Genomic DNA, 17,947 nt, shown 5'->3' on the forward strand with positions numbered 1-17,947 from the left:
TTGAGGGGGATTGGTGTTAATTCTTCTTCAAATGTTTGGTAGAATTCACCAGCAAAGCTGTCTGGTCCTAGAGTTTTCTGTGTTGGAAGTTTTTGATTACTGATTCAATCTCTTTACTCATTATTGGTCTGTTCAGATAGTTATTTCTTCCTGATTCATTCTTGGTAGGTTGTTGTTTCTGGAGATGTATCCATTTCTTCTAGGTTATGTAACTCTTCTAGGTTCAATGTCTCATCTTTCTCATTTTATTTATTTGCATCTTTTCTCTTTTTCTTAGTCTGGCTAAATGTCTATCAATTTTATCTTTTTGAAGAATCAGCTCTTAGTGTCATTGATCCTATTTTTCTGGTTTCTATTTATTTCCACTCTGATCTTTAATATTTCATTTCTTCTCCTAACTTTGGGCTTCATTTGTTCTTTTTCTAGTTCCTTGAGATATAAAATTAGGTTGTGTACTTGAGATCTAATTTCTTAATATGTGTTTATTGCTGTAAACTTTCAGAACTGCTTTTGCTACATCCCACAAGAATTGATATATTTCCATTTTCATTGTTTCAAGATACTTTTTTATTTCCAATCCACCCACGTTTGGATGCACAGATGGATGGGATCTCTCAGGTGTTCTGTGCAGAGCTACTTTTGTTCAGATTTGAATGTCCAATTATTTGTAAGTCAAAAGGGAGAGAAAAAGTAATGACTCAAGCTGCCATGATGCTGATGTCACCAGCAATGGACTATCTTAAATGCACCCCACTTTGGAGATTCCTGCAGAAGGTGAAAGGAGGCCACTGGCAAGTTTTAAAAAGAGAAGTAATAGATTTGCACTTAGATTGCTCTGGCCTTTGAATGGAATTTAAAGTGGATGTGAGGGTAGTAAGACTGGAAGTTTTAAATTCTTGATCCTTCAGTCATCTCCATTCTTCTCTGTGGTATCAGAGCCAGATGATAAAGGCTTAAATGAGAAAAATGATAAACTGGACAGGAGAGAATGGATTTGTAAAATACTTGAAATAGAAAACTTAGCTTTAATACTGATAGACTGGCCACTAATATACCATTAAAAATTCCTTATAACAAATTTCACACAAAGACCAAATCATTTTGGTGCCAGTTTTGCTAATATTGGATGTACTAATAGAAATTATAGTTCCCCATTGCAAGACCAAAAGCAGGGACAAGGTTCAGACTATAGTGAAATAACAAGTGAAAAAATACTCTATTTTTGAATATTGTTTGATTTGGGTATTAGAGGAAAAATGAGTTCAAACTGAACATTTCAATTTGGAATGGGTGCTAAGAGACACCCCTTTCCTTAAAAAATTTACAAATAACATTTCTGCAAAAGAAACTTAAGGCAAACAACTTAGGACATGGACAAAGTTTAAAAGTCAGTTGAAATTTTCTTTTAATTAAAGACCCACGGGACAAGAAGCTCGTTTATTACAGTACATAACATATGGCTCTTATATAGAGTAAAAGAGACATCAGGGAGTCAAACGTTTCTACCAGCACCGAACTCTTACTGGAGCAGGTGGACAGTGAAGCAAGGTTTCCTTTCCTGGTACAGATTGTAGAACATTTTTACACGCAGTAAGTTCTTTGGTAAACTTAATGATTCAGCGGAATTACAGAATTTGCAAATGAAAGTAGTAGTAAAATACTTTATGTAAAATTTGAGCACAGTACTTCTCACCATAAGCTATTTATACAGACTTCAGAAAAAACTCAATCCTAGTAAACTTTTAAAATTTTGCCTGAAAACTTACCAATTAACTTCTCTATGTTCAGACACACAAAAACATGTAAATAAAATAGGGTAGATGGTGAATTTTTAAAACATGTCTTATGATGTTTCTAGTAATTGGGCAAATGGAAACTAATCTGGAAGGACGTGGAATTCTTTGAAATCCTGGACGGCTAGCACTCTCCATCCTCCCCCCAAGCACATCTATAAGGCATCATTTTAGAACAGCTATCTGACACATCTTAAATAAGTACATAAATAGTGACAGAAATAATTTTCAACTACTACTGCACCATAATATCTTCAAGAGTTTGCCTTATCATATATGAAGAATGTGAGTGTTAAAAGGTGATCAGAGTAAATCACTTACTACAAAAAAGGAAAACCTATGATGAGGAAAGGAGCATCAAACGATTTTGATCTCCCATGACATCAAGGCCCAATATGTATGATGCCATGGAGTTGCAGTGTTGGTTTGGTTTGAAAACTGTGATGCTCCTCCCTCTGTGCAATGAGCTCCCTTCCATCAAGAGGTATATTTCTGAAGTCGTTTGTATTTTGAAATCAGAAACTTGTTCCCACTGTAGATCCAGGATTGAAGCATTTTAATATTCTTTGGGTGACATAAGATTAGTGTCATAATCATATAATTACATACGGGGTTATTTCACTTAAACCATCTGCACTGCTACAGTTCTAAACTCATCCTAGAGAGATTTAAAATAAATAAAGCGACTGAATTTCTCTCACAGACAGGTTCTAAGTTCAGAAGACTTCCTGCTCATAAAGCTGCCATTGTAATCAGGGTTCACGGCGATGATGGCCCCATCCAATAACAGTCCTTTCATACAACAGTTTGGACAGGAGTGACACACTGGGCAGGAGAACTGGCTCTCTCTGAGGACGAGGGTGATTGGTTGGAAATCTCTCTCTGTAGTTCCTCTACTTTTTTCTGAAGCTCTGCTCGTTTAGCAAGAAGTTCTTTATATCTGTTGTGAATGGGCTCCTACAAGAGCAAAACACCATCAAATTATTTAACAGGACAACTGTAAACAAACCAAAAGTCAAATCATTCTTTTATAGTTCTTTCCCTAAATGTTGCAATACGTGTTTTTCCAGCTCTGGGGACCAAGCCCACTTTCCAACACATGAGTGAAAATTAATTTCAGGGACTTGACTGACACCACTGCTCTTTCACTGGTTTTCCCAGTGCCCCCAAGTATTTACGCACAAGACCCTTAAATTGGTACTTTAACAAATAAGACAAATAATTAACAAGATAATCTAAAAGCCAATAGTCCAAGATTTGCTAACATTTAGTTGCAGATTTTGTCTTTTAAACAGTTCTAAGTAGTAAATATTCCATACCATATTTCAAAATAGACTAGAATTTTGTTAAGCTTTTAACATTCCTAAAGCTATTTTCTCCAACCTATGAAAACAAGACCTCTGGATATTATCCAGTCCAACACCCTCATTTTACAGAGGAAGGAAGAAAAGGCAAAACAAGTGATTTGCCCAAGGCCACATAAGCAGTCAGGATAAGAACCAAGTATATTGATTACTCCCATGTACTGCTTTTTCTTTTACACAGTTACAACTATTAACAGGAAAAGGGGAAGTTTTAAATATGCACAGATAATTTTTCTAGTTGCTTTCAAGGGGACAAACCTAATTCATACAATTTCGTGGATGAAAACTCCCACTGCATACTGTTGAGCATATACCTGTGGTTTCATCCTTGGATTCCACCTTACGTAATACCCCACCCAGAGCTCTAGGTGGCGCATGCTGGCTACTGGATAAAGGACGTGATTGGAATAGCTCCCATAGAGAGGATTAGTGAAGTCTTCCAGCTGGCTATTTATGTACGACCACAGTGACACAGTCCTTTTAGGAAGATTCTGTAAGAAGGAAAAACAGGTAAAGATTGTCCATCACATAAGCTATTTTATACTTTAGATGAAATTTGTAAAGAGAGAATACTGTGATCATTAAAATCTCTTCAGAGGGAGAGAACTTCAACACTTCAGTGACAGCCCCACCTTTACATTAAAATCAGAGGACAGTGGAAAACGCTGCAGTTCCTCAAAAAGTTAATAAACATAGTTACCATACCAGCAATTCCACTCTTAGGGATACACCCAAGAGAACTGGAAACATATGCACACAAAAACTTGAACACAGATTTTGAAAGCAGCATTATTCATAACAGCCAGAAAGTAGAAATAACCCAAAAGTCCATCAACTGATAAATGGATAAAATGTGGTATATCTATACAATGGAATATTATTCAGCCATAAAAAAGACTGAAATATTAATATATGCTTCAAATTAAACCTTGAAAACACTATGCTAAATGGAAGAAGCCAGACACAGAGACCATATCTTAAATGATCCCATTTATAAGTAATGTCCAGAAGAGGAAAATCCATAGAGAGAGACGGGTTTGTCAGGGGCTGGGAGGAGAGGAAAATGGGGAATAACTACTAAGGGGTACGGGGTATCTTTTCAATGTTCTCAAATTAAATAGTGGTAATGGTTAGATACCTAGGCAAATATACTAAAAATCACTAAACTGTACAATTTAAAGGACTGAATTTTATGGATTGCACATTATATCCCAGTAGAAGTTGTTTTTAAAATCAAGATACAATAAATTCTATTCAAGGCTCTCAAAAGATGAGAGCATCTTTGGAATTTAGCTACTCTTTTTTTCTCTTCTTCTTCTTTTTTTTTTTTTTTTGGTGAGGAATATTGGCCATGAGCTAACATCTGTAGCCAATCTCCGTTTTTTTGCTTGAGGAAGAGTGGCTATGAGCTACTATCTGTGCCCATCTTCCTCTATTTTTTATGTGGGATGCCGATACAACATCGCTTGATGAGTGGTATGTAGGTCCATGCCAGGGATCCAAACCCACGAACCAAAGCGGAGCACACAAACTTAACCACTATGCCACCAGGCCAGCCCCAGAACTTACATATTCTTAGTTATCTAACATTCAATAAATTCTTGAGTCCCTACTATGCATGGAAATATTTACTGCATGCTAGACACTGAAGATATAATGGTGAATTAAAAATTTATATCTGCCTTCAAGACTTTATAGTCTAGGAAGCACTCACTACATGGCAGTTATTGTAGTGTTTTGTATGGTTTATTTGATCCTCACAATAGTAACTACTATTATGCTTGTTTTACAGAAGCAGAAATTTACTTGCCCAAGATCACACAGTAAGTGACAGATCCAAGATTTGAACCCAGGCAGCCTGGCTCCAGAGCAAGCACTCTTTGCCACTAAATAACTATTTTATAACCATATTTTTTAGAATGGAAACTGGGGAGACACCAATCAAAATGATTAATATATTCATGTATAAGATAGATGTATTTTGAGGAAGAAAGAAGTAAACCTTGAAATGTAGTCCTTACACAGTTTCTTCTAAATAATACCAACCATTTAATAGTGATACCTCTGGGGAAGTGGGATAACAAACTTTAACTTTCTACAGAATATGTTTTCAGTGTTTGAATGTTTTATAGTAGTATTTTATAATTTTAAAAAAGACCTAAAATAGCTCCTGTGTATGTAGAAGTTATTTTGTGATCTGAGCTGTCCACTGAAATGTTCCTGTTTCTGAAGGATTTCCACCCTTCAAGGAACAAGAGGCACTTCGGCACTCCCGAGACTCCACATGCTTCAGTTCTCTTTGACAGACACTGCTTCCCACCCATGAACTCACCTGACAGCTAAAGGGCACCTGCAGCTTTACGACAGAGGCACTTCAAAATAGATCAAGTTTGGATGTACGGAAAGAAGTAATCATGTTACAGTAAATAAAATAAAATATCGCCAAAGAAATCATCCAAAAGAACGAGTGTTCAGTGGAAATCCATCAAAGAATGCACTCAGGTAGGGAAAGGACCTATTGGAGGTAGAGAGGGAGGGGTCAGGGCTCACATTTTACCTCTTTTCCTCTCTGCTGTTCACTGTTACAGAGGAATGTTCCAAATAAACAGCTATACAGGTGGTCCAAAATGGTAATGAGAAAATATTCATTGAATTCAAATGCTGTTGGAAACTGCAAATTGAAAACCACAAACACAAAACTATGAAGACATTTGTTCAAGCATATTCATCCTTGTATATGAGTACATCCTTTGTAATACTTCTAAAAATTATGCTAAATGATATTCATAACTATATATTTCTAAGTCATTATGGCATTGTCTACTCAAAAGTTTTCTGTTAAAAAAGTCACGTTACCACTTTTTTGAGATACTTTCTCCCACAATCTCCTTTTCTTGTGAAGTGAGAGTTTGAGTGGTCTGATCTTGATGTTTCTATGTCCCCTCTATCTGTTAACCCTAAACTTGCAGGCTGATCAATTTTGACTCGCGCAATTCTAGCAACTCTCATCTTTCTCTGCCGAAAATGACCATAAACAACATAGTAAGATTTTTCTTTAAATTTTTAACAACATGGTTTTATTTTTAGGAATTACACAAAAAATATTAACAATGTCTGTATAAAATGTCAGCAATGCACCAAAATAAATCTCCAAGGCAGATGTGCAGATCATTTCAAAGCTAGACTACTTATCTTTTTAAGGACCATGCAGTCAACCCAGAGTATCAGGACTATGGCAGCCTCCTTCTAACAAAAAGAAAATTCACTTTCTCTTTAACCTAGGACAAGGGCTTGACTGGCTGTCTCAATATTACACAAACATCACAATTTAGGGGGAACTTATCAAGGACGAGCTACAGATCCAAGGAAGGTAAAGGATTTAGTTTAATCCATCCTATTCATCTAATATTTCAAAATTATTTAAAAGCTCCTATGTAAGATTGTACCAATTATGGGACTGTGGAAAAGAATTCCATGAATATTTGGATTTCAGATTTGGGAAATAAATATTGGTTCTAAGTTCTTAGCATGATCCCTACCTACTAGTGGAGGAAAATAGCAAGAACTGCACGCAAAAGGGATAGGATAGGGATGAAAACAACTTTACCTTGAAGTTTCCTAAATTCTAGGAAGCTATAAGCAGGGTAATGTGGCAAATTTCTCTTCTTGAACAATAAAGGGTAACTACCACGCCTTGAAAAATAATTTTTGAGGTGGTGAAGTTGAATGAAGCAGGTGATGAAGCACATGCCAATAAAAAGCCAATTAACTGTAAGAAACTTTGTCAATCTCATTCCTTCATTTACAAAATGAACCCCATCACCTCCTGTATTGTTACACACTCTTATCAGCCTTATTTATTAGCCAACTATGAACGCACCCTGACTCATTAAACAGCAATCCAAAGGAGCTAAGCCTGTGCTTAGTTTTTCATCTTCTTGGCAAAACCATTAGCTCAGTGATGAGAAGACAGCTTAATCAGTGGGCATCTCCTCACAACAAAACTAAAATAGCACAGCATTAACTGCTTCTACTGCTTTTAAAGTCCTGAGCAGAGGAGGAATATTTTGTTCTTATATGTTTAAAATTTGAAGGGCTCTTCATCAACTGCTTCCTGATCCCAGAAGTGAGAGGATGGGGATGAGGGTAGGAGGAGAGACAGAATCTGGCTAACTGCAACATAATTGGTCCCATTTTGATAAAGGTGGTATTTAGGCCTCTGCACAAACATTCCTTTATTTATAAAAGTGATGATTGCCAAGAAAAATTATGACTAACATGTTCTATGTTCAGGAAGACAATGTATCATACAGAAAAACATAACTAGATGTCTAAAATAAAGACATCACTACAATGGATTTGAAGTTCTATGAAAGAAACATAAGATTAAACCAATTTTCTATTATTTAGTGACTTTAGCTCAAAATTAGAGTTAAACAGCTTTTAGATACACAGCATATAAAAAGTTAATACAATTACTAAGGAAGAATTGTATTTGTCATGTACTCTTCTGTGCAAACATTGGTAAATGGGACCGATTTTCTTTTTTAATAAACATCCCAGAACTAATATATTCACATAATGTTGCCCCCTTCAAGGTATTCCACTTAGAAAGCAGTACACTCAACCATCAATGATGCCATGGCTTCAAATAGCCTTTCTAGTCCTTTGATATGGCATATTTGATTTTTAGCAGTAATCAAATGTTATTTAAAATTGAATATGGTAATGGTTAAAATTGATCCTATTGTTTTTGGTCAAATATCCAAAAAAGGATTGGTAAGGATTTGTACAGAAGATACACCAGTTCAAAAGCAATACCAAAGGGAAAATTCAAACCTACCCCAAGAAGTCATAAACATTATTATACTGAGTATGCAGCATCTCCCCTCCCCCAACACCCCAAGGGCCTAATTGATAAATTACATACACATTTGCAGTATGTATGTTAAAATACCAGCCTCATCAAACTGAAGTCATATCTACTGCAACACTTCATTTAAACCAGCAAGTTTCAAAATAATCCACCTAAACTGAAATGCTTATGGGGGAAAAAGACTATTCAATATATAATTGATGCATTTCACCTTAGGATAACCATTCGTTTTCTTCTCATGAAATAAGTAGTATTTTCTTGAAGCTAAATATGATACTAAAGCCAAGCAGAGCCAGCAATGCCCTACTTTATATTCACGTGGCAGTCGAAAAACAAACCAGACTCTCAATTGTTTGAGGTCTAATAAACCTTTGGATAGACAATTAACTGACACACCAACGAGCCGTATCCAACTTTTGAGTTTTGAGAAGATTTGTTTTGAGTAGAGTTAAACATTTTTAAGACAGTAACCCATTCTCTCATTAGTGAAGTGATCCCATAATAAACCAGGTGTTTTTTAATCTCCTCTGGTATCTTTGCAATAGACTAAATCTATTTACAATATTTCACACAGTTTGTTAGAAAGTTGAAAGGTCGTCTAAAAAACATAATCTCTCTCTCTCTCAAGAACAAAAAGAACTAAATCTATTACATATCTACCTTGCCATAATTTCCACCTAAACCGTTTTTTCATTAAAATTACTTAAAATGAGATTTTAATTTGCTTGAGTTACCTAGCCTATTTCTTCGTTTCTTTACCTCCCTTAGCAATGTATAGATGAGCTTCTAGGTGAAACCACCATTATTTAACACCACTTGTCCAAAACAAAGGAGGAAACCTCTCAGGGGTTATCATCAATGCCACTCATTACAAGGCTAATGGAATCAAACTGTCAAGTGTTTAGTACTACCTCCAAATAATATCCTTTAACTTAATTCATAATGTGATAACAGCTACTAGTCCTATTACCTAGAAACCTTACATGAATTTCCATTTTACATGAAATGTAAGATAATCTGTGACCAAATCTCCCAACTCTGACCGGATGGCTTAAAAGAGACCTGTAAGAATGGATATCCCAGAGAAGTTACCTGTCTTGTCATTTGCCAGACACAGTCAATAAACTGAAGAAAAACAGGTGATCTGTCTGCATCTGCATGGTTCTTATCACCGTGGCCAAGCCTCTGAAGCAAAGACAGTGAAATATTACACATGCTTTGTGAGATTTTTCATTTTTTAATGGAAATAATTTTATTTTCCAATACAAGTAATATTTGCTCAATATTTTAAAAAACTCAGAAAATCTTTTCAAAAGAGCACTGCAAAAACAGAACTCAATCATAATCCTACCAAGCAGAAATATCTATTGACATTTTGATGTACAAACTGCCAGATTATTTTCTGACCTGAGAAGCTTGTAATATGAATTACACCTTTGTGTAATAAAAGAAATCCAGACCTAAAAGGTTGGTAACAGTAGAAGCAGTTGGACCTGGGGGCCGACTTTTGTCCCGGAGGTTTAATTTTCCCCTGAACATTAACAGTGACGTGCACCATGGCCTCAGGAAGCACCCTTCTCCTTTAGCACCTTGGCCAGGGCATGAAAGGGACTGCGCATCTTGCTTCCAATCTGCCTTCTTCAGGGAGAATCGCATGAGCAGAAGCGTCTGCCCTCCAAGCACGCACTCACCCACTGTCTCCATTTTCTCCAACTCTGCGGCCCTTTGCCCCAGGGGAAGGGAAGAGATACCTAAAGCCGCAATTCTACAAGTACGTTCCACAGACTGGGGCGGGGGGTGGGGGAATCCTGTGAGGTAAAAACTATTCTCCTAATAATACTAAAACATTACTTGCCTTTTTTCAATGCACTGATATTTTCACTAATGGTTCAGAAGCGATGAGGGATAAACCTTCTGGCACCTTAGGAGGAATCACGCAAGGCAATGGAATCAAACTACACTAGTTACTGTACTCTGCCCTGCCACACACTTGCAGTGGAAGGAAAAAATCAACCTCTCTGAAGCCAGTTTCCTTGATGAAGCAGCAAAAATCACTAACTTCATTAACTCCCTCCCCTTGAGGACAATTTTTTTAAATAACCTGTATAACAAAATGGGAACTCTAAATGTGCCTCTGCTGCAAACTGCAGCAGGATGGCGGGGAATGCTACTTTTTCATGCAACATCATTTTGACTTGAAAGAACAACTGATACATGAACTATGGTTATTAAGACGAATATCTTGCAGACATTTTTTTTGAAAATGTACAAAGTGAACGTATCACTTCAAGGAAAACAATGGATGGTATTTGTTGCTAATGATAAAATTCAAGCTTTTGAGTGAAAATTAGATTTTTGGAAAACTTTTATCTGCCATAATGTGCTTGATAAAGATTTTTCTGATAAAATCAGTGGTAATATTAACAAATGCGATTTTAAGGTATTAGATATTTACAAATAACCAACATATGATATTACAAAATCATGCATGGGTAAAGATCTATTCAAAGTGCAAGACAGACCAATGGAATTTAATGGAACAAACAATGAAAAACTCATTGATTTAGCTTTGGATTTCAAAGAATTACGATCAACCTCTAAGAAACTCCTATTTGTCAAGTTTTGGCATAGCATCAAGGAAGAATATCCACAATTCCCTGAAAGAGCCATTAAAGTCCTCTCTGCTTCTCAACCTACATGTCTGTGTGGCCGGATTTTCCTCAAACACAGACTGAACGCAGAAGTAGATAGGAAATTCAGCTATCTTCTATTAAGCCAGATATTAAAGAAATCTGCAAAAATGCAGAACGATGCCATTCTTCTCATTAAGCTTTTTGTTTGTTTTGGAAAATATAGTTACATTTCTTTAAAAATGTTATTTATGTTAAAATATAATAGTACTATGTTCTGAATGTTTGTTGCCCCCACCTCTAAAATTCATGTTGAAATCCTGAGGCCTAATGTGATGGTATTAGGAGTCATCGTCTTTGTGAGCCAGTTAGGTCATGAGGGTAAAACCCTCATGAATGGCATTAGAGCTCTTATCAAGAGACCCCACAGGTCCCCAGCCCTCTCCTACCATGTGAGGGCACAGTGAGAAGCTGGCAGTCTACAGCCCAGAAGAGGGCCTTCACTGGAACCAGACCATGCCAGCAACCCGCTCTCGGACTTTCAGCCTTCAAAACTCTGCGAAATAAACATCGGTTGTTTATAAGCCACTCAGTCTGTGGCATTATGTTATAGTAGTCCAAATGGACTAAGACAAATAGATTATTTCTTTAATTAATAAATATTTTTGAATTTTTAGAAATTTAATTTCTAATATGATAAATATTGATAGACATAAACCACACAAAGTTCTTTGGGGTCATCATTAATTGTTAAGAATGGAAAGCGGTCCTGAAATCAAAACGTTTGAGAATCGTTACCCTATGTTAACCATCATTACCCTACGCTAACCATCGTTACCCTACGTTAACTTTGACCAGGTGTCCTTTAATTATCAAATTCTGCTTTCAGACAACAACTAGGAAAAAAAAATGGAGTAGGTAACCAGAGTTAGCAATTTAGGAATCCATAGCAACTTCAAACAGTCTGAAATGTTTCTGATTTTGGCGAATTTATATGAACATGTGCAACTTTGGTTGACTAAAACTTCTTTCTTTGAAGTAAGAGTTGTTTTACTTTTTTAAAGGTCTTTTCACTATAAGTAAATTTTATAGAGAACTGAAAAATGTCAGCCATCTGAATAGATACTCCAGATGCCCAACTTTAACAGTCAAGTTCAAAAGAGCAGACTACCTTTAAATGTCTGTTTCTTTCAAGTTATTTATAAACACTGCTGGGATGCCTGTAACTATTTACCAAAGGTTAACATTAGAGACAGCATCTGGGCAAACGTCTTTCAGAAAGTGGTTCAGCTAATCTCGGAAAACGCTGCCGGGAACCATGCTCTCAGTGGCTTCAAGGCCTCTGATGACCCAACTCCCCTCTCCGTGGTTCTCTGAACCACCCCTCCCTCAACTCTACTCTCACCACGCTCAGTCATCTGGACATTTGCTCACACTGTTCCTCCTTCCTGGGAAAATACTCCTACTCCTCACTCTCTCAATTCTGTGATTACAACCAACACAGATGGGCCAATACATGAGAACCAAGGCCTACAAGGTCACTGTTCCAAAGTCTTCTGATTCCAAATTTAATGTTTAGCAAAAACACAGCTAAAAACCACTTGAATGTTTATTTAATTAAAAGCTACATGAATCCAAAAAATGATGTAACAAGAAAGCAAATTTGAAAGCACAGTATCCTTTAAAAGGGACATCATAACCCCGTTCCTCTATTTGAGGAACTGTGATTAGTTCTGGGTACCACACTTGTAGAAAGACATGGCTAAAGTCCAGAGGACAACTGGAATGGTGAGGGATTAGGATGACAAAATACTGAAGAAAATGGATATTTAGTCAGAAGAAGAAAAGATTATGAATGATATGGGCAGACCGGTACTTTCAGATATTTGAAGGGCTATTTTATTTGGATAAGTGGTCACATTTGTTGTTCTTGTCTCCAAAGGGGAATGTAGGAAAATGGAAAGCAAGTTTTAGTTCACTATGAGGAAGAGGTTTCTAGTAGGTAGACTTTTTGAAGTGAGACTGGATAGTTTCAGGAAAGGACTGCCTGCTTATTTCTGGAAGTGTTAATAGAGAAACTAAACAATCATTTTGGGGACACCCTAGAAGACATTCAACAATGAATGCCTGGACTCTGATGTCCGTCCAACTCTTAGATTTCATACCAATGACAACAACAAAATAAATTTTGAGACATATAGTGGACACGAAAATTTGTCATTTCCATAAAACTAACTATAACACTTTCCATACATATGGTCATTACATATTATCCTTAAGAAAGATAAGAGAGAAGCTGTTTTATTCCCGAGTTAAATTTTTACTTTTCCCTCTTTTATTTCTTCTAGTCCCAGCCTGATTTTTTTTTGATCCTGATCCTGTGTGAGCAAGGCTACTTGTAGAGCTACTTTAAATTAAGAATAATAATTAAGCCATTCTCATCTTTTTTTAAGTCTACAAGAAAAGCTAGAAGAGCCTTGTAATTCCATTAGCTATTCATGCTAATCTTAACATGTGTCATTTGAAGGTGGAGACACCCATGGCCATCACGGAATGATGTCTGATGTTTCCTGGTAGAGATCACGGAAGAGACTGGGTCATAAACCTGACCAATAGCCAGCCCCGGCTCCAGATGGCAGAGCCAGGATAGGATATCCTAATGCTTTCCAAAACAAAGATGTTCTCTTGAGAAGTTTACCCCTTTAGAATAAATGATCAAATTTAAATAAATATCTAACGAAGAAAGGGCATTATTTTCACAATCCTTATGTGAGATCCATGTGATACATCGAGTCAAGGTTCTTTACTCACAAGTTGAAACCGATGTCCAAAGCTTAGCCATTCTTTTTCCACAAGGACTTCAAATCCTCGGATGGTTCGATAGTATCCATCCAACATGAGCATGGCGAGGGCAGTTAGCTGCGCTGTGCGGTCCCAACCATCGCTGCAGTGTACCACCACAGACGTCTTTCCTGACTCGACTCTGTCAGCAATCCTTAGAGCCCCCGCGAGAATAAGCTGCAAAACAGATTTTTAAAATGAAATTTTAAAAAAATTAAATGCTTCCTTCCTCCACATTTACTAATAGAGTTTTGTTAGGGATGACTGTGTCAATAACACGCAGAGAAAAACATCAGTCCCCTCCCAAAAAACATTTTTGTAAATGGTAGATGATATATAAATTTTGCTTTTAAAACTAGAAAAATCTCATAAATGCAGATTCCTATTAATCTGCACAATGAAATACCCAAATGAAAGGCACCTTTGGATTCTAAACACATCAACAGTATGAGTAAGGGAAAAGAAGGATAAAGTTCTAAAGAGATCTGTTTCTAAGAATCTTCAAATATTCCAACATAATCTGTTTAAATAAAAATAATATGCCAACTGAAGTCTTATCTGTTATTTAAAACAATACTCAAATCAGAATAAGTATGAAAGCAATAAAATTGGGCCTCTTTTAAAATATTCTATAGCATTTATTTTACTATTTTTACAAATGTGACATGGCATACAGCAAACACAGTATAAAACTTTAGAGTAAGCTCCTTTTCTGTAACAGTATGAATAAAAAATTCACATCAGATCAACATGTTCCCACATCAACTTAACTGCTATCTAAAATAATTTCAGTTTCTTTGTTTTTGTTTTTGTTTTGTGAGGAAGATTGGCCCTGAGCTAACATCTGTGCCAATCTTCCTCTATTTTATGTGGGATGCTGCCACAGTGTGGCTTGATGAGCGAAGCTAGGTCTACACCTGAGATCCAAACCTGCAAACCCTGGGCCACTGAAGTGGAGTGCATGAACTTAACCACTTTGTCACCAGGCCAGCCTCCTCAGTTATTTTTTTAAATAAGCAGAGACTCTTTGCAAAATAATTTATGTTTTCTGACGTTGATCTTGAGTTAAAACTAGACAGAATTAGATGTAACCAAAAAAGAAACAAAAAAGTATCATACCCTTTAAAATGGACAATATAGTCCAATTCTACTCTGCAGTGGATCATACTTAAAAAACAGCACAGCTCCACAAACATAGATCAGAATCAAAGAAAACAGATTTACTAGGCTTGGAGAATCTCCAAATAACCTCCTTTTGATCATAGCTGCAGGCATATTCTGGAAATGGGGTACTCTGAAGCAACCTCAGTGTTGACTATGCGTCAGAGTCATCTGGGAGCATTTCTTTAAGTGCCTGCACCCCAGTCTCCACTAATCCTAAGCCGCTATTTTAAATAACTTGTACCTATAATTCAAATGCATATCCAGACTTAGGAATCACTGACCCAAAAGACTAGAATGGTTGGAAAGTTAAGACTAACCAGGAAGAGTTATCCAAAGTGGTCATCATCATTCATTCGCTCCTTTATAAAATAAACATTTATGGAGTCCCTTTTTTGTGGCAGGCGCTGCTCTAGATGCTGGAGATAGAGCAGTGACCAGAACACACAAAGTGCTGGCTTAAGGAAGTTTACATTCTACTTAGGGGAGGCCAGCCAGATGCAAACAAACAAGGAAATAGATGTTAGAGGGCAATGAGTGAAAAAGCACCATGCAGGGTCTAGGGAGTGCTGGCTGAACTGTTACTGTGTATGGAGTGGTTGGGAAAGACCTCTCTGAGAAGGTGATATTTGAGCAGGAATCTGAAGAAAGAGAGTGGGTAAGCTTGGCTGGCGAGAGGATTGAGGGAGGAGAAGGTAGTCCAGACACCACTGCATTTCTTTACCTCTAAGGAAAACTGTTCCTGTTAAAGCCAGCTTTTTCAAGAGAATGTTGTACCTACTAGTGAAATGTCCTGGAATTTACAGAAGAAAATGTTGCAACTTATGTTCGTTCCAAATCAAGTCTTACAGTTTTCTCTTTACACATCATACAATGTAATACATGGGCCACAGAACATGCTCTCTGAGGAGTGCTTACACTTTGCTACATTGAAGCTTCTAAGCTTCTAGAAGAGAAACAATAATTCTATTTTTATTATAATAGTCTTTAATTCTTATTAGGTCAGTTTGGCCTTCGATTTTCTCTGAATTTGAGAGATTTTAATGTGAGTACAAGTCTGCTCCTTCTTAACATGAGAAACCTCATTTCCCTTTATTTCATAATACATGTCGTTACAGAAGTCTATATTTTAGTAAGCTATGTTATTGAAATTCAGACCTTTTCTGAAAATATATGTTAACTATATTAACTGAAATAATAATTGGTGCTTCAAACATCATATTAACGTGTTAGGCAAATTAGCGTTCACATGGTAGTCTCCAAATCATTTGACATTCAAATGGTATCCTTTTTCAGCTACTTCACCCCGTTTCCCTGACCACAATGGTTTTTACTTCACCAGTCTCCAACAAGTAATTACTGGGTGCCTATCATCACAGACAGTGCTGCCCTAGCTCCTGAGGGGACAAAAAAGAAAGATGATTTATCCAGTTGTGGTCTCTATGAATTAGCAATATATGTTGGTTGACACACAAAAGCAATTAAATGAAGTACAAGGTAGTCCAGATTAAATGGAAAACAAAGTAAAGTGAAAAGTTCAGAGAAAATGGAAATGAATGTAATCTGGGAAAGTTTCATGGAAGAAATGAAATATGAGCTAGCAACTGAAAGACAGGTAGAATTCAGATAGGATGAGAAAGAGAGGTAAACAAGTGCAACAGAACCACAATATAGGAAACTAATTCACTCAAGTACTAAAACTTAGAAGTAGTTCTAATTATCAAAGCAGTTCTCAATTGTTTACTGTTTCGAAAGGTACTTTCATCTTGACTTCAATTGTAAGAAAAGAGCTACCACAGACAAAGATGCAGAGAAAGTCACTGACTGATACTCCGTAATAGCCTATGGAAATAGTAACATCCACCCACCTTAATATGTTCTAGCCAGTGAGTAGACTCCAAGTTAGACAACCAGTGCGTTTCCTCGATGTTGGGGTACACAATCTCCTTCAGTTTTCGTAATGATTCTCTCATTACATGAATATTGTGGATATCTAGAAAAACTAGTTCTGCATTTTGATAGGCATCTTCACTTTCATAACCTCCACCCTTTGCCTAGAAAAAAGCACACATCACAGGAAATCATAAATGAACGCACATCCATTATAAGCTGACATCCATGAAAAAGTGCCATAAAATATCCAATAGCATGAAAACTGATACATAGTACCGACGAACAGGAAAACTCCATGGGAAAATGTGGATGGCTCAGGGCAACTTAACACAACCACTCTCCACCACGAGTTCTCTTTTTTTAAAATGGGAATATACACTCTCACCCTGACTTTCCTATGTAGCTGTTATAAAAACTAAATGTGGTAACATACACGAAGACACTTTAACATTTCAAAGCGCTAAATTTTCCCTACCCATATTTCAAATCCTGCCCAAACATGGTTTCTTACAGAAGACTGAAGTCACAGACTAGGAAGCTCGAAGTGCCAGGACTACTTCTGCCTAGTTTAGCACTGGCCCATGCTGCTGCTTCACTGCCCTTCCTCTGCAGCTCATTTTCATCCTAATATTTGCAAAATGCTTTGCAACCATAATGGCTTACTTCTATTTTAACCACATCATTTTTTTAAATAAAAAGATAGAACAAATATAAAAGCACAGAATACTCCAGTATCTTACTATCACTATCTTCAAAGACTGAACTCTACATCTACAAAACAGATGAGAAATATTCGGCGTTCAAAATAAGCTATGGCTGAGAAGGAGAACTTCACTTCTCTGGATGGAATCTTTCTCTATTTTATGAATAAAATATTTCCCTATCTCCTACCTATCTATATATAAAATCACGCTTCTTAGAGCACTAATGGAAAATACTAGAATAGCCACTGTGAGTCATAAAATTATATATGACTCACACCTATTAAGACAAAAAAACTCACCAACTCATAACCAACAAATCACCAAAAGAAGCGAAGTTCAAGCTTCCTTTCTGACACTGAGAGTCCGGGAAATAGTTTGGATTTGAGACTGGCACAGGTACAAAATTAACTGTTTCAGTGGATACCTGTGAACAAGGGTTATTTCTGGAGAGTGGGAATAGGACAGGTCAGGGGTAGAGGGACTTGCAATTCAAATATGTTGCAAAAAATTCTAGAAAGACGACGACAGTGGCAACAACACAGAACCCATCACAAAAACACACAGAATGGAAATGCTCTAGAATGAGATAGCTGTACTTCACGAATATATTAAAAACACTGAAATATATACTTTAAAAGAGTGCATCTTATGGCATGTGAATTACATCTCAATAAAAGTGATATTA

The 17,947-nt window shown here is 36.7% G+C and overlaps 1 protein-coding gene and 1 long non-coding RNA gene across 26 annotated transcripts in view; one reads left to right on the forward strand and one right to left on the reverse strand.

Moving 5' to 3' along the window:
- Window positions 1-1,388: 1,388 nt before the first annotated feature.
- The window catches only part of MTMR2 (myotubularin related protein 2), a 102,012-nt gene continuing 85,453 nt past the window's right edge, over window positions 1,389-17,947 (reverse strand). For all 25 annotated transcript variants that reach the window (XM_008513743.2, XM_070622963.1, XM_070622961.1 and 22 more), the window contains 6 exons: window positions 16,534-16,719; window positions 13,475-13,681; window positions 9,126-9,218; window positions 5,715-5,828; window positions 3,472-3,648; window positions 1,389-2,750 (listed from right to left, as the gene is read on the reverse strand). In XM_008513743.2, the coding sequence (XP_008511965.1) occupies window positions 2,589-2,750; window positions 3,472-3,648; window positions 5,715-5,828; window positions 9,126-9,218; window positions 13,475-13,681; window positions 16,534-16,719 (939 nt within the window). In that variant the 3' untranslated portion in view covers window positions 1,389-2,588. The remainder of the gene's footprint in view (window positions 2,751-3,471; window positions 3,649-5,714; window positions 5,829-9,125; window positions 9,219-13,474; window positions 13,682-16,533; window positions 16,720-17,947) is intronic.
- LOC139083829 (uncharacterized) lies at window positions 4,856-5,618 on the forward strand. Its single transcript, XR_011540796.1, has 2 exons — window positions 4,856-4,980; window positions 5,390-5,618. It is a non-coding gene; the product is annotated as an uncharacterized lncRNA (long non-coding RNA).

This window comes from Equus przewalskii, chromosome 6 (genome assembly GCF_037783145.1).
Source record: "Equus przewalskii isolate Varuska chromosome 6, EquPr2, whole genome shotgun sequence".
In the NCBI taxonomy this organism is placed as follows: Eukaryota; Metazoa; Chordata; class Mammalia; order Perissodactyla; family Equidae; genus Equus; species Equus przewalskii.